Genomic DNA, 27,620 nt, shown 5'->3' with positions numbered 1-27,620 from the left:
CTGTTGAAAGGACTAGATTTTATACTCTGGACAGTTTAAACACAGCACCCTCCTCATTAAATACTGTGCACTGTAACACGGCCATAATTCTTAGAAAGTGGCATTATGTAACATTTTTTGCATCAGAATGTGTTTCATCATAAACTTCTATTAATGGTTCTTCTAAATGTGTGAGAACATACGAAAGCCAATGTTGTTCGTTAGCACAATTCGTTGTGCTGTTATACAGAACCATTGTGTTTGTGTACCAAATAACACACTGAAGCTGATCACGATCCATATGACCACTTTCTTTTCATGAGCGTTCAGATAATAACCGGTTCCTCAGCACAGACATAAAAAAAAAAAAAGTCATGTGACTACCAAGGTCGGGTAAAAAGCTGACTTTTAATGCAGCAGAAATAAAAATATTTCAATCTTTGAATTACTTCATATAATATTAGGCCATTCTCCCCTCTTTTAGAAAGAAAGCGTGTTTATTTTAAAGAACACATGGATAATAAATACAGCTTCTGTAAAGTTGTTGCAATGATGGAGAGTTCTGTCGGCAGTACATCCAATCCCATTGTCCACTAATAGAAAACCAGCGCTCCTGCCAGAACAGCAACAGTTTTATCAATCAAAAGCTTGGCTGAAGCTACGTTTTCTGCCCTCCCTCGGTTGATACTGCGGCCCACCCCTGCTGTTCTGAGTCCGGTTACCACGGCCACCATTTCCCCCAAAGCTTCGTCCCCTTCCACCTCTGAACCTTCCTCCTCTGTCACCGCGGTTACCAAAGCCAGAGCGGCTGTCACCACGGTTATTGAACTGCTTCTCTTCCAGTTCTGGAAGTTCTGTAGCGACAGTTAGCTGCCAACGGCGACCATCCTTCCAGTTCTCCTATTGAGGGAGGAAATGAGACAAACAGGATGTTAGCAGGAGTACAAGACAGCCTGCAGAGTACACCCACAAACATTCGTGTTTACTCAGACAAGCACAATGACATCAACATACAAAAAAAAGAGGGACCATGTTTAAGTGTTTCCTTTAGAATTTTCTTTCAGGGCTGGAGGTACTTGCTGAAATGCTGTACCCACCCTCACCCCCCCCCAAACAATTGTGAGGTGTGTAATGTCAGAAAATGTGAAGTGCTCAGAAATGCAAAGATAAAGTGATGCACTCATTTATGTAATCCTGCATTTGTGGTAAAAAACGAAAACTCCCCCCCCAAAAAAAACCTACTAAAACTACTACTGCAAGTAACACTACAAATATTTTTTTCATATAAAAGAGGACAAAAATACCAGGATCACTCAATTTCAACTTCCTAGTTCTCGCTAGCCTTAGAGAAACGGCCCTGTTACGCTGCCGCCTGAAAAAATGACACTGATTGGGCCTTTTACGTTGTTTTCGAAGGTGTGTATTGGGAAAATGATCATTTCCTTATGTTTACTCACCTTTCTGCTGAATTAAGTTGCTAACCGGACTCTTCTCTATTGCTGTGGGCAAGAAACAAGAATCGTCCGCCGCTCCACACCGGACAGTTTTATTCGTTTTGCGGGAGCTCATGATTTGGGTTTTACTGTGAGCTTAAGTGCATTACTGTCCAATATTTTGGCAATATGGTATGTAAAAGGTAAATATCATGGTCTAAGTTAATTCCAGAGCTATTTGGTATATTAGACTGACAAAGAAGGCCCTTTATAAGCCCATAATACAAAAGCTTCAGGGGAGCTTTGCCCCCTGGGGCAAAGGAGGCACTGCCTCCTATGCAGCCCCCAAACCTCTGGCATTTAAAGGTGATTTGTCCATCCCGTTACTCTGCTAAAAAAAAATCCTGTGAGAACCCTGATTCACTAACTGTACCAATAGCTGCATGGGTGCAAACAATATATTTGGGTTTAAGTAAAATGTATTTATTGTCAGAATCCCACCAGTCATCACTGACAGATGTCAGGGTGAAGTGCTCCCAGTTTGTCATCAAGTCTATGTCCAGACACCTGGTAAAGCATGTCCACACAAAGGAACGGAGACTGGGCGTTAATGTTGTGGGGTTGTGGGGTACAGGAGGGACCAGTTAGTAACCCTCATTCATGTACTGCAGAAACATGGCAGACTTGCTGTCACTCAGAACATGTTAAGGATCACAGTTTAATCTCGTTTTTTTTAATGACATGCTGGGTCTATATTAGCCGATTGAGGTGTGAACAAGATACCAAGGAGCTTTTAACAGCACTAATGGTGACAGAGCATTTCAGAAAAAAACAAAACGTGTTCCAGATGTGTAGAACTCAAAAAGAATGATAGGTTGAGATTTAATAAAAAAAAAAAAAAAACAACTGCAATGTGGTCACATGTATTCATAATATGAAAGAACAGGCTCTTAATTATTAACTATCGTACTTTTTTTTCCTCAAGATTTGTTTTTGCATAAGTTTGAAAAAACAACAGATCATAAGTTTAGGATAAATTACTTATCATGAATTTAATTTTTGAAGTGGCACTAATGACAACACTCATACTGAACATAATTTCGCTTGCATAGACTGATTTGGAGATCAAGCAATATTGCAGATGGGCTTTCTGAGGTCCCAGATAGCTTTTCTGATTTATTTTCTAACTTTCAGAATTTAGTTAATTAGCATATGGTCCATTGATACTTATGTGTAGACACTAGTCCCTAGAAGCAACTATTTTTGGTTTCAAATCTGGGTAAATGCAGTCCCAGAAGAATTCCGAATGTGACAAACAGAAACAGGTGTTGTAAAACAAGTCAATTGCTGCTAAATACAAACTTGCAGAAACAAAGATACTATTCTGACACAGTTTTGCACATAAGACTGACACAGCATGTTCAAGTACACACATATATGGTCAGAAGGTGGGGGGGACATACCATATTCTGTCCCCCCTGGTTGAAAAGGTGGGGGAGACACGTCCCCCCCATCCACCACCAAATTGCGCCCATGCACAGGTGGTTTGTTTTTATGTCCTGTAGAACAGCAGACTTGCTGTCCCACTCAGACCACATTAAGAATTAGCGTTCCATACATTTTTTTAACTGTCATGTTGGCTTTATCAAGTACAGACAGGTGTGAAAGGAGTTAAAATCTGTAACAGTGCAAACAGACATCTCTCTAAAAACATGTGCACTGCACACGCGGAGGCAAAAACTTCCAACTTTGATAGACATTTCATTTTCCTCATCATAATGTGAAGAGGAGATCTCACATTCTCGTCTGACACCTGCTGCTGAAAACTAACTGACAGGGACTGATGTGGACGGCAGCTGAAGCTTTTAATGTTATGCCACAGTTAGCTGACCTTGAATGCCTGTTGGTACGTTTTGCCTGTAATTTGCATTATTTTCTCTTAACCAGTCTTCATTGATCCAAACAAGCCAAAATGTGTTAAACAGATTTGATGTTGTGCTCACCTGAAACTCCTTGGCTTTTCCAGCTGGGACATCAAAACAAACTCCCTGTTAAAAGACACAGTGAAAATAAGACAGTGTTTCTTCAAATTCTGTGCTACTGAACAAAGTGTCAAAAACGAGAACAGTCCCATATGCCGAAAGTGTCACATTTATTCATATTTTAGACTGTGGATAATTAACTGGTTCTTTTTGTGTGTGGCTGTAATAGATACCATTAAAAAAAGATGATAAGGTCTTCTCATCAATCTGCATTGTAACTGACCAATTATTTTTGTTTTAGAATACCATTATATAGGTTCTTCCTTGGGAAAACATAAATCCACAGTTGCTGAATAAACATTTAGCACACAAGAGAGTGTTTTTAAAAATTAATGGGACAACAAGGCTAAACAATTTCAAAATGATTCACTTTTCTCCAAGAGACAGTTCACTGGGGTCTACGTGGACTCGTTCTTTTTAAGAACATCTGCGGCATTCATGTATGAAATTACACATCACATCCATGACCAAAGTTACAGTATGATTAATGTGAAATTTTCATGTCAAAATATCTGCAGCTTGGAAAAGATGTGATTCAGCAGACAAGTCACATTCATAAGTTGGATAAGATGGACAGAAGTGGAAAGACAAAGGGCGTAGGCAACAACACTACCCTTTGGTTTGCAGGGAGGGGGCAAAATGATGACGCTCATTTCGGGGACAATCACGCTGGGCACTTTAGACAAAAGATGTGCCTGATACTTTTGGCAGTGTGTTCTCAGCGCCATGAGCTTAAAGACTTGAAGCATTGGCAAAAAATGGTGTGAATTTTCTTTCACGTCTACTCTTAATTTGAGATGTACACATTTCTGCACAAAACAAGTCTGCTAATGTCCCTGAAAGAGATGTAACCGACAAGACAGATTCTCCACAACTTAATACTTTGGTGATTTTTGAAAATAGATGGGCAATTTGGTCCAGAGTCTGTTTGAAATACTGCTGGAAAAAAGTCAGCTGTCCAGACAGAGCTCTTGGATTCACATAAGAGAAGATAAGATGAACTTTATTGAACCAACAATGGGGAATACCTTGTTGCAGCAGCAAAAATCAAACAGTACACTAGTATAATAGTACAGCATACACAATACTGCATCATACAAACAGTACCAGTGGAAAAAAAAAAACAAAGAAAGGTGACTAAAATATAATGCAATGTTTGCTGGTGAATGCATGAGTACTGTTATGAACAGACTATGCAAAAATAGAATATAAGTAAATATGTATAAAAAATAGTCAAACTATTGCACACTTGCACAGGATAAATAAAAGCCGCAGTATAAGTAGTTAATAGTGCTAAATCAGCAGGTGGTTACAGTGCTAAAAAACATTATAAGGTATTATACAGTCTAACAGCAGTTGGAATAAATGACCTACAAAGGCGTCCTGTTTTGCACCAAGGGGGTGCAGCAGTCTATTACTAAAGGAGGTGCTCAAGTCTCTCACAGTCTCATGTAGGGGGTGAGAGGGGTTGCCCATAATTGATGTCAGCTTAGCCAACATCCTCCTCTCACTAGGGATGGGTATCGGGAACTGGTTCCTTTCGGGTATCGTTAAGAAATTATTCACCGACATCAATAACCTTTTTGCTTAACAATTCCCTTATCGGTCCTTCAGAGTGGCCGTTGTTTTTAGGGGTGTTTGTCAGGAAAATGATCATTTCTCTACACTGACTACAGACCCTGCAGCAGGTCTGTAATCAACTTTTCTGCAGTGCGGCGTTGCTCTGAACCTTGAACCAATCAAAGCAGAAATTCGCAGATCGAAGCAGTGCTTCGTTGATTCATTGTTTTATTTCGCTTTATTTTAATTTTCCCCCGCTAAAACCCTAAAGAGCATATGTCTGAGAAATATTTACCTTTTTTTATGTTAAACCAACCTGTTATGGTCTTCTGAAACAGTTGATAGATGTATTTTATAACTTAAAAACGGGACCGATGCTAACGTGTTAGCATGTCTATGGCATTTTCAATGTTAAAGTTAGCATTAAGCTGTTTGCAGCTGTCAGCACGTTTGTGCGTATTTTTCTGTATAATAATTAATGGCTTAGGGTTTGTTGTTGTAAAAGAGAAAAGTATTACAAATTGTAATTTTTTTGGTTTTTTTTGTTTATATATTAAAATAATAATAGCAACAACAACAATAATAGTAATAATAACTAATAATGCTACAATATAATTTTATAGAAAGAGACAAAAAGAACCTGACTAAAAACACAACAGAAAATATAAAACCAACTAACATGAACATAAATAAATATAGAAATAAATAAGTGTTTCCTGTGAACACCTAGTGACCCTTACACCTCCACTTCATCCCTGTCTTATTTAAGTTTAATCACAATTTGTTTCGGTCAAACCACATTTTCAATTAGTTAATTTCTTCAGTGATTTCCTCCAGAACTATCTGCCAAGGTAGAAAACTGCTGCATCCTAGTAAGAGCAGAATACTACTGTATTGAATTTGAATAAGGAAAGTTGTTTTTTTTTTTCCTCACCAAAATGGATGCGGCACTCACTGTAGTTTATTGTTTGGAATAGTCCCAGATTGCATTTCAGAGCTTCTAGAATTCAAACATTTTTGTGCAGGTGGTGTTGGGGGGCAATTTTGGGTTTCAACTTGTTTTTCACCACTTTCATCCCTGAATATGTCAATCTTGAGTCACTTTTGTGCGGATTAAAGTCACTAACTGGGACTCCTGTCTTGTTGCGAGAAAGAAACGAGAATCGTCCTCCGTTCTGTTCACATAGCTCCAAACGCTGCACGACTCTCTTCCTAGTCAAGTTAGAACGATAGAGTCCAGTCAGAATTAATCATTTCAAAGCAAAATGCAGTTTAAATCAACTGACACTTCTTTCCAAACGTTGTAATACAAACAAACTGCAATCAAATGTTTTTTCCTCCCAAAATGAAACATCCTGCGCTGATGTGCAGCAGCCAGCTGAGCTCAGCTCAAAGGTATGGAACGACATTCATGCCAAAATATCAAAGAAAATGCTTTTGACAAAAACTACAGATTTTATTTATGTCCAGAGATCAAGGATAGTGACTAATTTCATATCTATTTACTTTAAGACTCAATAAAATACATAGAAAACCTGTAAAGCCTACTTTTAGTACACAAATTCACAAGAGGTATCGATAAGGGAATCGGATCGATAAGCAGAATCGATAATGGCATCAACAGACAAAATCTTATCAATACCCATCCCTACCTCTCACCCACCACCTCTGTGGGGTCCAGAGTACAGTCCAGGACAGAGCCAACACTTCTGACTAGTCTGTTAAGTATCTTCCTGTTCCTCTCTAAACTTCCACAGCCCCACAAGACCACTGCGTAAAAGATGTATGATGCAATTACAGAGTCATAAAATGTTTTCAACCACACCAAATGTTGGTACTCATCCTTGTGTTCTGTTTTGAAGCATGACATCTACCCAAACAGACCCTTTGGACTCCTTTAACATAATTAATTGAAACACACTCTGTAAATGGGCTGTATTTCTAAAGTGCTTTTCCATCTGTTTCACCTCAAAATGATGCCACCCACCCACCAATGTCAGCATGTTGCTATGCAAGGCACTCAATTCGCCATAGGGTGCAACTTTGTGTTGAACAACATTTCCCAAGGAACCTTAGTGAAGGTCCTGTCTGACAGGTCACCACCCCTTGTCGCCATCATCCAGGAAATCACTTCCCCACACAAGTTATTAACAACTGTTTGTTGCCAGGCACCTTGTATTTAATCAGATCCAACCACAATGAGTGTATGTAACAGTGTCACTTAACATGTCGATTCATTTGTGTTGGTACATACTGTTTTGCCCTTGAGGAAGGTCATTCTGTGAATGTCATTTTCAATTTGTTCTCCAAGCTGTTCTTTAATGGTTTTCCAGGCATAACCCATATTATGCATCTCCTGAGAACATACCAACAGCAGGGTGGTGTAACCCTGGACAAAACAGAAGAGAAAGATTAACATAACATGTTGACATATATAATATACACACACACACATATATACATACATAAACACATAACATGAATACCAACTGGTGCTCAAACCCCACAAGAATCTCTAGACCAGGGGTGGGCAATCGTGCCATGAAGGGCCGAGATACTGCAGGGTTTCCTTGCTACCAATCACCTCAGCAAGTGATTTAATTGGCAATCAGGTGTTTATGTTCAGGGGAAAAGCTTATCAGCAACCCACCTGCTGAGGTGATTGGTTACAAGAAAGACCTGCAGTGTCTCAGCCTTTGTTACCCACCCTCTAGACACTACTCTCCAGACAATGAATTCCTGACTATCAAATGCCATCCATTTTACCTACCCAGAGAACTCACTGTGGTTATGATCATGCCGGTATACATCCCTCCAGTGCAGATACAAAGGAGGTCCCGAATACACTATACAGCTCCATCAGTGAACTGCACTCCATACATCCAGATGACGTGATCATTAGCTATGTTTACATGGACACTTTATTTCTGATCTGACTGAATTCTATCCGATTGGTGGATCAGATTGTCCCATTTACATGAACGTGCCCTAAAGTGATCCGCTTGTTGTGCGTGTTTACATGCACCGTGATTACGATCCGATTCAGTCAGTAGAGCAATCCCATAATGCTTTGCGTTGTGACGTTTGCCGTTTGTATGAGTTGTACCCGGAAGCTGCCTGTATAAACAATGGATTTGTTTTCTGGAGTAATTAAGATTACTGTTATAATTTGCGTGTTTCTTTTGAAAGTGCAGCATCAGAGGAACATGCTTCTTCTTCAGGACTTGTTCAGAAAGAAACGAGCGCGGCGGAATGTGTTTTACGTGATGTAGCACAGAGCACGGTTAGTAAAGCCGTAATGAAAAGACAGACGGATTAAACAGCTGATTTACGAGCCAAATAAAAATGAAGCCTTGGAGATCAGACAGAGCTTTGAGGAAATGCATCATATCCCTCAAATAACTAATGGGACTCACAGCCACATGCAGGTAGGTTATTTCTGATCCTCTGTCATTTTCATTTACCCACAATCAGTAACAACACAGCTACCACTTTTATGACTTCTGCTAACTTTTTTTCTGTGGATTTCAGGTACAGCAAACTATGAAATCTCACAAAACTTATTTTAAACAATGAACTATTTCAAAATATGACAATAAAGCAGTTTCATGAATAAATGAAACAAACCTTGTGTGTGAGGTCTTTTTACATTTCCTACCTACTTTACTCAACTAAAATAAGTTGTTTGCTTTTAGATTTTGGAGCATCAGTTGCAAAATGCCTAGAAAAGCCAAAGATTCCAATGTTTTGTGCCATTCAGACCTTTTTGAGAGCTCATCAACTGCCAAAGATACCTTTCAAACTTTTAAGAGGAAAAAAGTCATATCCACTACACCATGTGCTTTGTTCGCCTGATTTATTCCTAAGGATATAATGACTTATTAAGCATCAGAATTTTAAAATACATAACCATTTCCTGTTTCAGGGTGTGAAAAACAGAGTGAAGACGTGCAACTACAAATCATTGGTGACCCTGCAGATCCACTCCGTGACTGGTTGCTGAAAGGCTTCAGAAATTCTACACATCTGACCCCAGAGGAGAAATCTGTTCATGTGAACCTCAGCTCACACTGTAACAGTAGAAAACACTTTCTTACCTTTACTTAACCAGGAAGAGAGTCTCACTGAGATTAAAAATCTCTTTTACAAGAGCGTCCTGGCCAAGACAGGCAGCAAGGTTACGTGTCAATTTCAGCATTCCACCACACATACTGAATAAACAAATTACCAGCCAATGGAAAAGTTTCAGTATAAAAGTTTAAAAAAAAAAAAAAAAAAAAAAAACACTTACAAAAAAAAAATCAGTTAAAACAACTACATATGTCAATGTGCCAGCATCTCTGTTATTTAAAAGTCCTTTAAAAGATTCTAAGGAGACCAGCTCCCTCAGTTTTAAGTCATTCTGTAAAAAGTTCCATGCAGAGGGTGCAGCAAAGTGAAAGCCCTTCTTTCCCAGTTCTGACCGGACCTTTGAGACTGACAATAAAAAACGGTCGGCAGAACGAAGTTGACAGGAACGAATACATTTCCGAGAAATATACATCCTTAAGTAACCAGGAAGCCGACCAAGTAAACATTTATAGATGAGTAAATACAGATGCCTAAGCCTGTGAAATGCCAAGGAGGACCAACCAACACGAGCATAAAGAATACAGTGATGTGTAAGAGCTCTGAGGCCGGTGATGAACCTCAGAGCTCCATGATAGACAGCATCAAGAGCTCTCAGACTCTGAGCTGATGAGTGCATGTACAATGCATTGCCATAGTCCAACATTGGCATAAAAGTGGCGGCAACAAGCCTACTCCGGGCCTCAAAGGACAGACAAGTCCGAATTCGAAAAAAGAAACCCAACCTGATTCTGAGTCGATTTACAAGCAGATTAATATGATGTGCAAATGAAAGTGTATTGTCAATCCAAATTCCAAGATATTTGTATTGTTTAACAAATTCTATTTGGATTTGAAGGTTGGATTTGGTGTTTGAAAACAACATGACTTTTGTTTTGTCTGAGTTTAAGATAAGTTTTAGATTAAGAAGATTATTTTGAATGTCGAAAGCTGATTGTAAATGAGTGATGGCTTGAGCAGGTGAGTGTGCAGAGCTGTAGACGATTGTGTCAGCGTAAAAATGTGAATGTGTATTTAGGATATTCTGATTTATGTTATTAATGTAGAGAATGAATAGTAGAGGTCCTAATACTGATCCCTGTGGTACTCCCTTTGTGATGGTGAGTGTTTGTGATGTGAATCCATCTATCTTCACACATTGAGTCCAGCCTGAAAGGTAGTTGTGAAACCATTTTACTGTCTGATTTGAAAATCCGCATGCAGTGAACCTATGTTCCAATAACGTATGATCAACTGTATCAAAAGCTTTTGTGAGATCTATGAACAGGGCTGCACAATGTTTACTGCCAGGGTGGTAATGATGTCACTGACTACTTTTAAGGAAGCAGTGGTTGTGCTATGTTGCTTCCTGAAACCAGACTGAAAATCAGATATTATTGTCAGAGAAATTCTTGAACTTGAATACTGATGAGTGACTCCAGTAGTTTGACCAAGGTGGATAATTTAGATATTGGTCTGTAATTATTCAAAAGTGTTGGATCACCACCTTTTAACAGAGGAAGAACAAAAGCCAATTTCCAAATTGATGGAATTTCATTTGTGGCCAGAATGAAGTTGAAGAGGTGAGTCAAAGGTGAGACTATAAAGTCAGCTGCTATTTTTAGGAAATAGGGCTCAAGGTTGTCAGGTCCTGGAGATGTCGAGATGTAAGTTTGAGGGCTTTATACACCTCACTGACCGTGAAAGGGGCGAAACTAAAAGGTTGAGTTATAGCAACACGAGAATCAACACTTAAGTCTTTAAGTGTTGACACTTAAAACACTTAAGGGATTTTGAAGTCGAGGTGGAGGGTGCTACTGAAGAGAAGAGATTTTCACTTCACCTTTACACCAGTTGTGATAGCAACCTGCTGTACACTTCATAATTTGTCAAAAAGAGGAACAACGCAAGCAACAACTGGTTGGAGAATGCTGGTCACTTTGATGGCATCCTTCCTCAGCCTGGACCACAAGTGTCAATGCAGAGCCGTTCCGGTGGGAGCAGGACAACGATAGCATTAAAGGACTACATGTTCAATCACTTCCCTCTCCAAAATGGTCATCCCCATTAATAAAATAATTTAAAAAAATCTGACAAACATTTTCTTTCTTTTTTTATTAAAGTGAATACAACTTTCTTCCATACACATACAGTGAGGAAAATAAGTATTTGAACACCCTGCGGTTTTGCAAGTTCTCCCACTTAGAAATCATGGAGGGGTCTGAAATTTTCATCTTAGGTGCATGTCCACTGTGAGACATAATCCAAAAAAAAAAAAAAAAAACCTCCAGAAATCACAATGTATGATTTTTTAATTTATTTGTATGTTACTGCTGCAAATAAGTATTTGAACACCTGTGAAAATCAATGTTAATATTTGGTACAGTAGCCTTTGTTTGCAATTACAGAGGTCAAACGTTTCCTGTAGTTTTTCACCAGGTTTGCAGCAGGGATTTTGGTCCACTCCTCCATACAGATCTTCTCTAGATCTTTCAGGTTTGGAGTTTCAGCTCCCTCCAAAGATTTTCTATTGAGTTCAGGTCTGGAGACTGGCCATCCAGGACCTTGAAATGGTTCTTACAGAACCCCTCCTTAGTTGCCCTGGCTGTGTGTTTGGGGTCATTGTCATGCTGGAAGACTCAGCCATGACCCATCTTCAATGCTCTTACTGAGAGAAAGAGGTTGTTTGCCAAAATCTCACAATTCATGACCCCATCCATCCTCCCTTCAATACGGTGCAGTCATCCTGTCCCCTTTGCAGAAGAGCACCCCCAGAGTATGATGTTTCCACCCCCATGCTTCATGGCTAGGATGGTTTTCTTGGGGTTGTTCTCATCCTCTAAACATGGTAAGTGGAGTTGATTCCAAAAAGCTCTATTCTGGTCTCATCTGACCACATGATCTTCTCCCATGCCTCCTCTGGATCATCCAGATGTTCACTGGTGAACTTCAAATGGGCTTGGACATGTGCTGGCTTGAGCAGGGGGACCTTGCTGTCCTGCAGGATTTTAAACCATGACAGCGTCATGTGTTACTAATGTAATCTTTGTGCCTGTGGTGTTCTACCAAGCTGCTTGCCTGTTGTCCTGTAGTCCATCCCAGCCTTGTGCAGGTCTACAGTTTTGTCCCTGGTGTCCTTAGACAGCTCTCTGGTCTTGGCTATGGTGGACAGGTTGGAGTGTGATTGATTGAGTGTGTGAACAGGTGTCTTTTATACAGGTAACAAGTTCAAACAGGTGCAATTAATACAGGTAATGAGTGCAGAATAAGAGGGCTTCTTAAAGAAAAATTAACAGGTCTGTGTGAGCAAGAATTCTTGCTGGTTGGTAGGAGATCAAATACTTACTTGCAGCAGTAACATACAAATAAATTATTTAAAAAAAAAAAATCATACATTGTGATTTCCGGATTTTTTTTTTTTTTTTTTAAGATTATGTCTCTCACAGTGGACATGCACCTAAGATGAAAATTTCAGACCCCTCCATGATTTCTAAGTGGGAGAACTTGCAAAATCGCAGGGTGTTCAAATACTTATTTTCCTCACTGTATATAAAATAAAAACCTGGCAGCACCACAACAATTTGGTTAAAAATAAAATATAGTGCTAAAAACGTTTATTCACTTAACATCAGAGCTTGGTATTACTTCTTAAACTGGCATTAGTGTGACGTCAGATCATAAAACCAAACCCTAAAAGCGGCTCTTTGTCAGCAAAACAACATACTACCAGGAAAAATTTGAAGAAACTAAACATCACAGCCAGTTTCCTATATTCAATTTCTACATGTTGTGTAGGCTGCAGTCAACATTTCCACTGTTATTTTGATTATTCTGAGTGTGCCGATGTGGCAGGTGGTAACTTGGGTTGGGTGGTCAGGTGGCTTGCTGTGATTGGTGATGAAACAGTGGACTTAGTAGAGGACAAAGCTGAGATGCGTGCACATCATTTAGGAGAGGTTAACTCACCTGTTCCAGATTAATATGACCCCAATGAACAACTTCAGATATGTGCCAAAATCTCTATCCAGGACAAACAGCCCAAAATGCCCACACCCTTTTTCATCTTAAAATACAGATGTATTTTCTAAACAGCAGCAGCTTGAGATTTTCCAAGGTGTTGAACATGTTGAAATGACCAGTACATCTTTGGGAGGGTCAAACAAAAGTGTAAAATTTCTATTTGATATTTTAAGAGAAAATGGCTAAAATAAGTGGGTCAACGCATTACCACACATCGAAAGAAAATGAACATTGTCCAAATATGAAATTTTTATTTTCAGTCCTACTGTTATCCATGGAATATGCATTTAAACTGGAAAATACAAAACAAACCTTGTATCTTTGGCAGACAGCAGTATCTAGAGGTCTTAAATGTTTTAAAGATTATCAGGGAACATCCACAACAGAAAGTTTAAGATACTAAATATGTGGTGATTCCAGACTGTATGTTGGTCGTTTGACCTAATGTTTTTTTCTTAAAATATAAAAATTATATATTTTACACTCTTCTTCTAAACATGTACTGGTCATTCTGAGCATATTGAGTACTTTGAAAAATCTACAGCTGCTGCAGTTTAGAAAATCCAGCTGTATTTGAAGTAACACTCAGGACGAGTGGTCATTTTCGGCTGTTCCATGCTTGTCTCAGCGAGGTCCTAGACTAACTTTGTTCATGCAAATGTGGAGCTGATGAGTAGGATTGAGAAAGGAGAGCCCGAAGACCATCAGTTTCCCTATAATGCTTTCAGCTGAGCAGGTACTTTCCTCCATAAACCTGGAAAAAAGCCTCTTTCCAGATTCCTCTCGTGCTGCTGTTGTATGTTGTCCAGGAAATATCTCTGCTGGGCTGACCGATAACCCAGGAGCTTGGCATCACCAGATGATGGCTTTCGATCTAGAAAGAATGTATAATTTCAGTTAGCAAAGAAAAAGAGGGTTTATGTTTTTCTCTTTGTGGATCTCTCAGTCATGTATTATACCAAAGAAACATCCTGCTTCTATATTCAAATATGTTGTAACTCATCCACACAGCTTTTAACTTCACGAAGCTCAAAACAGGAAAACAAAATTGAAATGAAAATATGTTTGTGTCTCAACTGTCTAAAGGATATTAACTATCATATTCTGCTGGAACGTTGTAATATTACCATTCCTAAAAAATAAAGCACTCCAAATAAATAAATGAATATGCAATGACTTGAACATTATTTTATTTTATTTTTTTCAACAAGCTCTACAGGAAATTTCAATAACTCACTGTGGTCTTATTTTGCAGCATATTACTCTTTAAAAAGCTCACTTTTTTTTGGCTGGAGCCTCCTCTGTGGTCTTCAGGTTGTGTTAAGCTGCTGTCATCAATCTAATCCAATGTGCTCTTTACATCATCATCTGTATATATAAGAGCAGTAATTAACGTGATGCACTAAAGTGAACGAGGATAAAGAGTGTTGGTTAACTTGATAACAGAATGTGTTCATGCACTTTACTCCGCAAATAAACTTATGGGATAACTTAACATGAATCCCCAACATTAACTTGAACTAAATCCACACATTTGGCTCAAAGTACGTCTCGTTTAAAAAAAAAAAAAAGGAATGTTGAGTTAGCGTGATTTTATCAGGACTTACCTCCAGGTTTTCCGGTGTCTCGGGTGAACTTTCCTCCGGTGGAAAACTGACTTCTACTCCAGTGTCCTCCTTGGAGAGCGGTCGACCTCCGATTATTTCTCCATTAATTTATAATAAGTGAAGCTGGTTGAAGCCGCGCCGCTTCTGTTCGTTTAGCTTCTCCTTGTAGAAAGCGCTTGTTGCTTCCCAGCGGCTTTTAATTTGCTCTATTGACCTGTTGACTCTGGACAAAACAAGTCTGTGCTGCCAACTTACGTCCATCAAGCTTTGCCACTTATTTTAAATTCTTTTAATACGTTGAGGAGTGTTTGGCTCTTGTAAAGTCCAGCTGTGTTTTTTTCCATCACCATTTACGCAAACACAGAGCAGGAAGTGTCACGTGGTGATGTGACGTGACAGACGTGCAGTAAGGCTTCTCACAGGCGGACAATCCGACGTGCCATTTACATGGAACGCGATCGGGTTAAAAACAGGGTTACACCACCTCCTCTGACCCGATCGTAATTTTGATCGGATTGGGCTATTCTAATCAGATGGAGCTGTTTACATGGCGTGATTTTGATCTGATTGTTCAATCTGACTGTTCAATCAGATTACTTTTGGTCCATGTAACCGCAGCTATTGTGGCTGAGGACTTTAATCAGGCTAACATGAGGAAAGTTGTACCTCATTACCACCCACCAGCATGTAGACTTTGCAACTCAAGGAGTCAACACACTAGACCATGTCTACACAAACATCAAGGGGGCTTTCAAGGCACTCTCCTGCCCCCACCTCTGCTCCCCTGTACATTCCTCAGTCCTGCTTATTCCCACATACAAGTCTGTTCTCACAAGATGAAAACATGCTGTGAGACAAGTTAAGGTCTGGCCTGATAGGGGGGATGACACACTGTAAGACTGCTTTGAGAGCACAGACTGGCCTGTGTTCAAAGAAGCAGCCACAGAACAACTAGGGGTCACCGTGGAGGAGTATGCGGAGGCTGGATCTGGGTACATACAGAAACTCATGGAAGACATCTGTGTAACCAAAACATCACTGTACACTGCTAACTAGAAGCCCTGTCCGACCAATAAGGTGCGAGCAAAGCTGAAAGCTCGCAATGCAGCCTTCAAATAAGCGAAGTGCTTAACGCATCTGCGCATGCGTGGGTCAAACGGGGGCAAAAATTCCAACTACCAAACTCACACCACTCCCACTGAATTTTGTATACAGTAGCATTAGCGGACTGTAAATGTTGAGGCTTACAGGGATTGTTTCAAAGGCTTTAAACCTTAAGCGACGCACACAATAATGACAGGGGCGCATAGTGCTGTTTTCAAATGCTCGAACGGAATTTATAGGCTTGAAAGTTGGCTGAAAACACACGACTGCAAAGCTCCACCAAGTCCACACAAAGACGGAAAGAAGAAGAAATGTGGTTGTAAACCGCCATTCATTCTACACAACTTCCCCACAGAAAAGAAAGATTCAGATGGATGTAAAAGACGGACTAAAATTGTAAGTTTCTTGCACACACTTATTTTGTCAATATCCTGAAACTGTGCCAAATTATAATGTGGTTGATGGCGCCGTTTTCGTGCATCGGCTTATGACTGTAATGTCGCACCATGAATGACGTGGTGCGTAATATTGTAATATTGACATGTTCTATAAACGAACTGCATGCATGCACATATCATTGTATGTCTGTCAACTTATCAAAACAAACCTGACACCAAAGAGGTTATATGCGAGACCCACCTTCCTTGTAGTCATTACGAAGCCAGCAGAGTAGCGATTTCTCATCTTGCTTAGCAAATATTGTGCAATATCCACAGTTTCAGACTCTGGACTTCGTCTAACCATCCGTTAGTTGCCTTCAAGGGGTCAGAAATTTGTCTCCAACTATCAACAAGGACTGGTTATTTTCGACAGCAGCGGTCTCTTCCTCCTTCGTTGGTAACAACGGTAGTTTCTGTAATGATTCGTTGGTAACAACGGTAGTTTCTGTAATGATGCAGCATATGCAAGCGCAGCCAGTTCTTTCCGTTTCTGTCCACTGCCGTACGGAGTCGTGGTTGTAACAGGCAATCCGCGGAGCTTACAGAAACGCTTTAAAATCAACTTTCCAGCGGTTGAAATGATCCAAATCATAGCACTCCTCGCTGCTTTCCGCCGTCATAGCATGTCGATTGGTATCCAAAAAATTTAGCGTGCCCATAATGCACCACGCGACCCGAGATGTGCACTTCACTTATTAGGGGATGAGACAGTCCTCAAGTCAGCCAGAGCCAATCTGAACTGTGCCATCAGAGATGCAAAGGGGGCACACACATTAAAAAAAAAAAAAAAAAAATTCCAGAGTCACTTCCAAGACACCAGGGACGGCCTGAGACTTTGGCAAGGCATTAAAACATCACAGACTGCAGACACACACCCCCATAGTGTGCCAACAACATAGACATCCTCAACAAATTGTACAGCTACTTTGGACAGTTTAACACACTCAACAATACACCCACCATTAAAGCCCCCCATCGCCAGGATGGCCAGGTTCTCTGTCTGGACCCAACTGATGTGCACCGGGCCTTGAGGAGAGTCAACTCAAGGAAAGCAACAGGTCCAGATAACATACCCAGCCATGTGCTTAGAGTGTACGGACCAACAGGCTAAAGTACTTACAGACATATTTAACACCTCACTGAGCCAGGCAGTCATTCCCTCCTGCATCAGCATCTATCATCGTAGTACCAAAAAACTCCACCATCACTTGCCCCAATGACTACCACCCCATAGCACGCGCACCCATAATGAAGTGCTTCGAAAAACTGGTGAAGGATCACATCCCCGCTGTACCATTTGACCCACTGCCCCAACCGCTTCACTGAGGATGCTGTGTAGTATGCCCTTCACTTCAGCCTGGAACACCTGGAAAAACAAAACACCTATGTCCGAATGTCGTTTGTGGACTTCAGCTCCATTCAACACCATAATCCAACACCTAGTGGAAAAACTGAGTACCCCCACGCGCAACTGGAATCGGGACTTTCTCACCAGCAGGCCACAGTCTGTACAGTGAGAAGCAACTCTTCTGACATTATCCGGCCGAGCACCGGCTCCCCTCAGAGCTGTGTGTTGAGCCTGCTGCTCTTCACCCTGATGACCCATGACTGTGGTGCCCGCTCCGCTACCAACCATATCATAAAGTATGCGGATAATATGACAGTGATGGGTCTGATTCAGAACAATGAGGAACTGGCATACAGAGAGCAGGTGGAACATTTGGTCAGCTGGTGCACCATTAACAACCTAGACCTGAATGTCAACAAGACAAAGGAGGTCATTGTGGATTTCAGAAGGAACCAGCCCCCCCACTTTCTCCTCTCCATAAGAGGCGCTGTTGTAAAGATCGCCCAGAGCACCAAGTTCCTGGGGCTGCACATTTCCAGCGACTTAACATGGACCCAGCACACACCCTCCCTGACCACGAAGGCCCATCAATGACTGCACTTCCTCAGACGGCTAAGGAGAGCTCACCCTCCCCCTTCCATCCTCATCACTTTTAACAGGGGCACTGTCAAGAGGATCCTAACAAAGTGCATCTCTATCTAGCGTGAGAGCTGCACTGCCATGGACCGTAAGGCCCTGCAGAGTGGTGAGAGCCACTGAGAAGGTCAATGGCACTCCCCTCACTCCCATTAAGGACATTGTCCACGGCTGCTACCTGTCAAAAGCCACAAAAATCATTGCAGAACCCACACTTCCCAACCACGGACTGTTCTCCCTCTGCCCACAGGCAGACGTTATCGGGGTATTTGGAGCAGAACATCCAGGTTCTGCAAAAACTTCTTCCCCACTGCAATAAGACTCCTGAACTCTCTGTAACATCTGTTCGTTTGCGTATACGCCTGTGCGCACGAATATCTGTTCATTTATATATATGCACACGCACAGACATGAACATTTGTTCCTGTGCATTTTTACAGCACAGTTCTTTGTGCCATTAGACAGCACTCTTCGTTATTTGATAAAGACATTTAATCATATATATTTGCTTGAGGTGAGCATGACTGCAAGTTGTATTTTATCTGGAGACGACATGAAGAAAAGCCCAAAATAATGACGCCATCACGACACTCATCTCAAGAATACTTTAAGTGTGACCCGGCTCAGTTTTAGCTGCATGCTGACAGGAATGAAGCTCTGCTAAGAAGTTAACATCTTTTTCCTTTTAAAAATGAAAAGGTAGTTTAATGGTGGGGTTTTTTTTCATTTCACCTGTAAAGAAAATTTGTGGTTGTGAATCGAGACCCAACCCCCCCCCCCCCCCATATACAAGTTTCACCAGACTATAAGTTCCAGGGCCTCTCAAACTAGTAGAAAAATGTGACATATACTCCGGAAAATATGGTAACTCACTTTGAAGTCATTTTGAAAGATGACAAAGTACAGTCATGGAAATATTGGTCAATTGTTTTCCTGTTTAAAGACGCAGCTGACTTTTGCCATCCACTTCTTAAAGATTGTCAACAGTCTTCATGTCCACAAAGTTGTTGAAACTACTTTTTTAATCATTAAGTTTTACTATTCAGGCTTGAACTTTTAAGAAGCAGATGTAAAAATGACTGTCTTCATAAATAAGATAATTATTAAAAGGGGGTCATGCACATATAGACCACAATGACTCTTGCTGGTATAAGTGGGTAAGCTAGATGTAGAAAATGGTGGCACAAGAGCAGATCACAAGGGTGAAATACCTCTCCAGAGGCCCTTAGGCATATTCTTGGGCGTGCTCGTGCCTGGATTCTGTACTGATAAGTGGATTAGCATCTTTGACTTCAACTGGACGGGGCACCAGCCCATTGCATGTTACTTCTCCAGCCAAGGCCGGTAGCCATTTACAGTTGAGTGGACTGAAACAATGCCAATGAAGTCCTGTCCAAGGACACAGACTGGTAGCTTGACCAGGTAGTGAACTCAAGTCTACATATTGGTTGTCCAACTCCTACTCCACTGAGCTACATACTCTTCTGTTACACAATAGTGCTGTGAAATTCACAATCATATGCATGTAGTACTCACGGCGTCAGAGTTTAGTAGTGACCTCTGTTCAAGATTTGTGGCTCCAGAAATGTGGGCCAGGGCAGCGGCTAGAGCTTCAACAGCTCCTTTCTCTTCAATCAGCTTCTCAGCAGATGCTCTGAAGTAGCCGATAGCAGTAACAGGCACAGAATCCAGAAACCTGGATGCAAAAAGGATGAAAGTGCAGCAGAATAATCAAACCTGCCAACAAGTGTTGAGCACATCATGTTACTTTGTTCAAGGAGACTGCAACAGAGCAAAGAACTGTGAAAACTTGAGTTCTAAACATGAATTCAAACTTTTTAAAAATCTCTCCAACTTTGAGCCAGCCAATTATCCATCATCACTGTCTAAACATATGTTGCTGAGAAAGCATAATGCCTCATAGCATTCTGCTGCAAAAAACAGTTATGATCAATAGTTTCACAAAATAAAACATGAAATATTGAAGAACTTAATACATTACAATTTCAGATATTGATCCCATTCATTTAATATAAGAGCTCTTTCAGATTTCTTTGTCATGCCTGTCAAGTTTAGGTCATGTTACAATATTGTTCCCTGTGATGGTCATAATGGTTTTTGTAAGGTAACTGTCACCAGCCAGATTGCAGATTCCACATGGCTCTCACTCTGTGCGTTTCCAACAAACTAAGAATCACCAGAGTTACCCACCTAACAGCATCCTTGCTCGAAGACTTGATAATATCATTTGCGGTGGGAACGCCAACCCGTCTGAAAGTTATACCCTGGATGAGCAATCACACACAAAAAAAAGTAAGATGATATAATTGTAAGAATAAGAAGAACAACCAATGACTAAACATTTAGAGGCACCACAGAGATTAGAAAGAGTAATGAAATTGTTGAGACACCACTTCCCACTACAGAGAAAATTTGAGTATCCGCTGCAGTCATGTTCAAAATAATAGCAGTACGTTTAAAACAGTGAGTAAAGCTCAACATTAGGGGTTGACTGATTATCGGCATAGATAGATAATGAGCTTTTTTGTGTATATCAGTATCAGCCATTTATCGTGGCCAATATGCCAGTTTATTTTTGCGGCACTGGATATAGCAACTCACTGGTTGCCAAGTTCCGCCTTCACGCATATATACATATACACACACACACACACGCACGCACGCACACACACACACACACACACGCACACGCACACACACACGCGCACACACACACACGCACACGCACACACACACGCACACACACACACACGCATACGCATGCACACGCACGCACGCGCACGCACACACGCACACACACACACACGCATACACACACACACGCATACACACACGCATACACACACACGCACGCACACGCATGCACACGCACGCACGCGCACGCACACACGCACACACGCATACACACACGCACACACACGCATACACACACACACACGCACGCACGCACACGCATACACACACACACACAACCACCTGTAGCTTGCTCTCCTTTTACAGCACAAGATTTCCTGGATTACTTTGAGAACAAAATAGATGACATTAGGTTGAACATATCCGGGCATGCCTTAACCCAGCCACTACACCATGCTACTGAGGTGGGCGCCACTACTGAGGTATTACCTAGATTTACAGAATTTGATAGTATCTCTCTAGGCATGCTGATGAAACTCGTAACGTCAACAAAAAGCACGACCTGTTTATTTGATCCTATACCAACAAAACTGTTTAAGGACCCATGGCCCACTCTTGGGCCGATTGTGCTGGAAATTATTAATCTTTCTTTAACTTCTGCATCTGTTTCTAAATGTTCACATATGCAGTGATTAAACCATTACTTAAGAAACCTAATCTTGACCCTAGTGTATTGAAAAACTATCGGCCGATATCAAATCTATCATTTTGCTCTAAAATTCTGGAAAAAATGGTGTCACAGCAGCTCGTAGACTATCTTACTGAGAATAATCTCTTTGAGCCACTGCAGTCTGCTTTTAGAAAATATTATTCCACAGAGACGGCTCTCACTAAAGTGGTGAATGATCTTCTACTTACAATGGATTCAGACACCACTACGGTTCTGTTGCTGTTAGATCTCAGTGCTGCATTTGATACAATGGATCATCATATTCTACTTGATAGGCTGGAAAATCATTTTGGGATTACTGGGAATGCCCTTGCATGGCTGATGTCATACCTGACCTGTCGTTCTCACTGTGTTTTATACAGTAACATTACCTCTAACCTTAGTGACATGAAATTTGGGGTTCCACAGGGGTCTATCTTAGGCCCCCTGCTTTTCTCCCTTTATAAAGCACCCCTTGGGCACATATTGCAGCGTTTTGAGATTACCTTCACTGCTATGCAGATGATAGTTATATATGCAGATAACTGCTGGTAATCACGTTCACATAGAAGATTGCCTTACAGCAGTGAGAAGTTGGATGTCTAGAAGCTTCCTACTTTTAAACTCTGATAAGTCTGAAATGATGGTTCTTGGTCCAGTGAAACATCGGCATCAATTTGACCAGTTAACACTCAGCCTAGGCTTGTGTGTCATACATCACACTGACAAAGTGAGGAACCTTGGGGTAATTTTTGATCCTTCGTTGCCCTTTGACCTCCATATTAGAAATATTACTAGGACTGCTTTCTTCCACTTGCGAAATATAGCAAAGATTCGTCCCATCCTGTCTATGGCTGATGCTGAGACCCTGATCCATGTGTTCATCTCTTCTAGATTGGACTACTGCAATGTTCTATTTTCTGGTTTACCGCAGTCTAGCATTAGGGCTCTCCAATTGGTTCAAAATGCTGCAGCCAGACTTTTGACACAAAGCAGAAAGTTAGACCACATTACACCCATTTTGGCGTCTCTTCAGTGGCTTCCTGTCCCAGTGAGATCAGATTTTACGGTTCTGCTACTAACCTATAAAATTATTCATGGACTGGCACCTCCCTACCTAGCTGACCTAATTAAACCTTACGTACCGGCCCGGGCTTTACGTTCTCAGGGTGCAGGACTACTTTGTGTCCCTAGGGTGAATAAGAAGTCTGTGGGTCACAGAGCTTTCTCTTATCATGCCTCTGTTCTGTGGAATGGTCTCCCTGCGTCAATAAAACAATCAGATTCTGTGGAGACTTAAGACACACTTATTTTCCCTTTCATATGGCTAGCATACTGATAGAGTTTTGTTTTACGCTTTTAATTCATGTAATTGGAGCAGGCTGCGGCCTCAACTTTACCTAAATTCTGGGTCTTTTAGTGAAGCTTAGGGCTAGCGGCCGGTGATTACCTTAGTATTTCTTCTGTTTTTCTTGTTGATTAATGCTGGCAAATTATACAGTATTTTTTGTCTTTCTGATGCCCGATTCTGTTTTTTCTCTGTTTAACTCATTGAGTGCCAGCCATTTTCAAAGTTCAGAAATCCCAGTGCCAGGATTTTTCAGCATTTGAGTGTTTTTTCAAGACCCATAGAAAATTGAGTTCTATGTCCATGTCAACAACAAACATACCAAAAGAAACTTCAGACTTTCCTTTATCATCAGAAAAAAAACGTTTGTACCTCTTTCCATTCTTTAGTAATTGTCTGCAGAACATGGGTGGGTATCACTAAAAATGCTGATTTCTGACAAAAAACTGTGAAAATTGCCTTTTTGTGACAAGCAACATTTCAAGGAGAAAATGTCTTTGATTATAATTGTTTTTGCTTCAGTGACATCTCAAACATTATGAAAAGTGATCATATTGTAAATAAAAAAAAAAAACGTCAGGGGAGGGACTCCGTCTGGCTCTTCTCTCGGCGGCGCGTCTTTGCCCTCTGGCTCCCGCGTATCGGACCTTTTTATTTTTTTCAAAAACCTGACGGATTTGAATCACGTGTGCTTGCATGAGCCTGTCGATTGCGTCATTTGCTTGTAAGCAGCCTTTGTGTGAGGTGTGTGTCATGCGCTCGGTGTTTTTTCATTCCAAGGAAAAAGACGGAACAACTGGAGCAGCGCGACTGCATCACAGTTTGACAGACAGCCAGGTGGAAACCAGTCGGATTAGGAGCAGTACAACTGTAAGATGTTGGCACAATGGTGGAGAGTGAGCCGCGCTCCGGTCCACACTCACTACTACCACCCACAGAATGGGCTCCCTTGTGATTACAACTCTAATTTTTTTTACACAAGCTAGATCAGCTGATTAAACCCCCCCCCCCCCCCCCCCCCCACAAACACAAAAAAGTGTAATTGGCGCGATAACGCGTCTTTGGCGCTGAGCGTTACCATCTGAAAAGACGCGTTTAAGCATCAATGGCACTCAATGAGTTAAGGTGCAGCTCCATCCAGAGATGGGAGTTGTATTTGTGTTGGCGACCCTCCTGTCCTGTGCACCAACAGCAATTCTTGTATATTCGCCCATGAATTGTTTCTATAATTTAGAAGCAGAGGGTCACCCCTTTGAGTCTGGTCTGCTTGAGGTTTCTTCCTCAGAGGGAGTTTTTCCTTACCACTGTTGCTCTGGCGGTTGGTAAGGTTACCTGTGTGAAGTGCCTTGAGGCAACTCTGTTGTGATTTGGCGCTATACGAGGTCTGTCCAAAAAGTAATGGACCTTTTTATTTTTTTCAAAAACATATGGATTTGAATCACGTGCGATTGCATCAGATAAGCTTGAACCTTCGTGCGCATGCGTGAGTTTTTTCACGCCTGTCGGTTGCATCATTCGCCTGTGGGCAGGCTTTGAGTGAACACTGGTCCACCCTCCTTGTCGGATTTTTATTGTCAGGGAAATGGCTGAGAGACTGCCGCTTTGCTCCATGAAATTTTTTTCAGGAACTGTTAGAAACAGCCAGTTGGAAACCATTCGAAAAATTCAGATGGATTTCGGTCAAGATTCTGTCGGCATCACACGGATTAAGGAGTGTTATAACCTTTTTAAAGACGGCCCACAGCGGCGGAGGGTTGCGCGGCGCACCGAGCGGCCATCGACAGGCTGGAATGACCAGATCATTTCTAAACTGAACGCTGTGTTGATCCGGGGCATCGTGTGACTACCACAGAAATGGCAAGAGAGCTGGACATAGCACTTTTGTGGCACATTCCACTGTTACAGGAGATTTTGTAATGAAAGACGTGCGGAGGATTTCGCGCGTCAGCACGGAGCCGCTCATCTGCGCGGCTTTCCATGACAAAATCTCTTGTTAAAAGTGAAATCTGCCAGAAAATGGCTGATGTCCAGCTCTTGTGATAACCAGAGAAATTGCACACGACGGTCCCGGATCCACACAGCCATCCGTTTAGAAATGATCTGGTGGTTTCTGCCTGTCGATCATGTCTCGGAGCGTGGCGTGCCGTGTGCCATTGTGGGCCGTCCTTAAAGCGGTAGTAACACTCCTTGATCTCTGTGAAGCCCATAAAATTTTCACCTATAGCCATGTGAATTTTCCGAATGGTTCCCAGCTGCCTGTCTCTAAGTTTCTGAAAAAATTCTGATGGAACAAAGCCCAAATCATTCCGCCATTTCCTCGCAATGAAAAAACGACGAGAGGGGTGGACCAGTGCTCACTCAAAGCCTGCCCACAGGCGAATGACGCAACCGACAGGCGTGAAAAAACTCACGCATGCACATGAAGGTTCAAGCTTGGCTGACGTAAAAACATATGAATCATATCCATATATTTTTTGCATAAAATAAAAAGGTCTGTTACTTTTCTAACAGACCTCGTATACTGGAACACACTACTTTCTATTCAGTTACCGCTCTTCTCTTCTGCCATTAAGGTGTGTTGAGGGAGAGATAACAGAGCTTTCCTTTGCCATTTATGTTCAAATCTTGCAGCTTCTATTATTAAAACAAAAAACATACAGCCTTGTTTTCAACATAGCGCAGCTGGTCCTCCTCTTTCCTCTGGTAAAAACAGATACAGATTCCAGTTCTGCCTGCTCGGCCGGTTCGCCCCGAACGATGGATGTATGACTCCACATCCTGCCACAGTAAAGAGAGAATTAAAGGTTTTCATAGATTAGAAACAAACCAAACCATTCATCTTGTGAAACCTTGTTCATTTATTAAACAACCTAAAACAGTCCACATTTCCAAGACAGGTTTTCCTCCAAAAAAGATAGAGTATATATATATATATATATATGTGTGTGTGTGTGTGTGTGTGTGTGTCTATACACACATACACCCACACACACCCTGACATGAATCTGCAGCTGAAATTCTTAGAAGATAAACTACAAGTACATGTTGTATTCAGCACTGTTAATGAGTCACACCTTGGGTGGAGAGCACTGGACCACCAGGTCTACTTCAGGGATATCGAGTCCACGGGCTGCTACGTTAGTGGCAATCAAGACCTCAAATGCACCGTTCCTGAAGCCTTTCAGTGTCAACTCCCTCTGTTTCTGAGGAATATCACCATGAAGAGACTGGGCACCCTAGAATCAGATCCAATTTTAAATATACACTCAAAATAGACACGACAACAGTAATTACTATATCCATATCATACCTGTATGACCAACTCATATTGGTCATGCAGATGAATCATGATGTTGAACAATCTTTGTTTTCAGGTTATTTGAGAGGTGTTTAGAGGCTCCCATGTTGCCACTCATTAGAAGAGATGCAAAGAGGGGAAACATTTCCAAATGTCCACTTTAAATACCCTGATTTTAAAGGGGTATCAAATCAATATAAGAGGAGTCCCCAAAATTCTGCCAACTGTTATATAAAGTAGAGATGTTGGTTTATCTACTCCTGAAAGTTTTGTTAAAAAAGGCTTATGGCGAGGGACACCAAATGGTGCTAAACTTCCTCAAAATTGGGCAAGTAGACTACTTTGGCGCCCACTGGTGGCCAGCGCAATCAAGGCCCCAATGTTTTTTGAATGAATGAAAACTGTTTATTTCGAACATTTGATACAACAATTACAAGATAGATCAGTAAAGACAACAACAAAAAAGTTCCTACTGTGTAAACAACATGTCCAAAAAGGGGTAGGGTGAAGCATCAGCTTATTTATCTCTACCCCTTCTTCCCCACAACCAGTAATACCCTTTGCCACATATACACATAGATTCCTACACACCTAAACCGATATATATATATATATATATATATATATATATATATATATATATCTATCAAGTATATATTCATGAGTCAATGAATGACTTATGAGTCATTCACGTCATAAGGACAGAGTCGTCAAGGGAGCCATCAGGGGAGGCTTCCGTCCTGTCATTAGGAGAGTGCTAACTAGAGCACAATAGGTGCTAATTAGAGCTATTGTTTAGTCACTAGCCTATAGCAGTCAGCCTCTCGGTAGGTGGGGTCTGGTTAGGTTAAAAAACTCCAGCTTTTATTGGCTTCTGGTTTAGTCTTCTCTACAAGAGTCAAGACAGAAGTCAGACTACCAGAGCAAGAATTTTAGCTGAGGAAGCTTCTGTGATTTGAAGCGAAACGTCTTCACGTCAAGCAACCCAGTCCAGTCGAAGATTCAAGCTTCTTGGTTGGTTCCATCTCTGGAGCCACATTTCGTTGAAATCCGAGTCAGCTTGAATCACACCGTAATGTAAACCTGCCTGAACTTTAAAAATATTGGCTCTTAACAGACATAGTATAATTCCAAACAGCACAGAGCTTGTACAAAGCAAAAAATAGCCTTTTACCAAAAATATACAGAAATTGGTCAGGGATATCAATAGGGCAGCGCAGTCTCGTTTGGCGTGGGCGTTAAAGGGGTAAAATATGACGCATATGACGTAATTTCTCTACTTCCGGGGTACAAACCACAGCATTTTCAATGGGTTTTTGGGCAAATTACACGCC

The 27,620-nt window shown here is 41.2% G+C and overlaps 1 protein-coding gene across 1 annotated transcript in view; it reads right to left on the bottom strand.

The window, feature by feature from the left end:
• Positions 1 to 367: 367 nt before the first annotated feature.
• The window catches only part of ddx21 (DEAD (Asp-Glu-Ala-Asp) box helicase 21), a 63,700-nt gene continuing 36,447 nt past the window's right edge, over positions 368 to 27,620 (bottom strand). The window contains 7 exon segments of the mRNA XM_034188575.1: positions 368 to 879; positions 3,416 to 3,460; positions 7,269 to 7,403; positions 19,813 to 19,972; positions 20,488 to 20,561; positions 25,647 to 25,766; positions 26,063 to 26,224. Coding sequence (XP_034044466.1) covers positions 616 to 879; positions 3,416 to 3,460; positions 7,269 to 7,403; positions 19,813 to 19,972; positions 20,488 to 20,561; positions 25,647 to 25,766; positions 26,063 to 26,224 — 960 coding nt within the window. The 3' untranslated portion in view covers positions 368 to 615.

This window comes from Thalassophryne amazonica, chromosome 2 (genome assembly GCF_902500255.1).
Source record: "Thalassophryne amazonica chromosome 2, fThaAma1.1, whole genome shotgun sequence".
Lineage (NCBI taxonomy): Eukaryota > Metazoa > Chordata > Actinopteri > Batrachoidiformes > Batrachoididae > Thalassophryne > Thalassophryne amazonica.
This window is presented reverse-complemented; position numbering and strand designations above follow the sequence as displayed.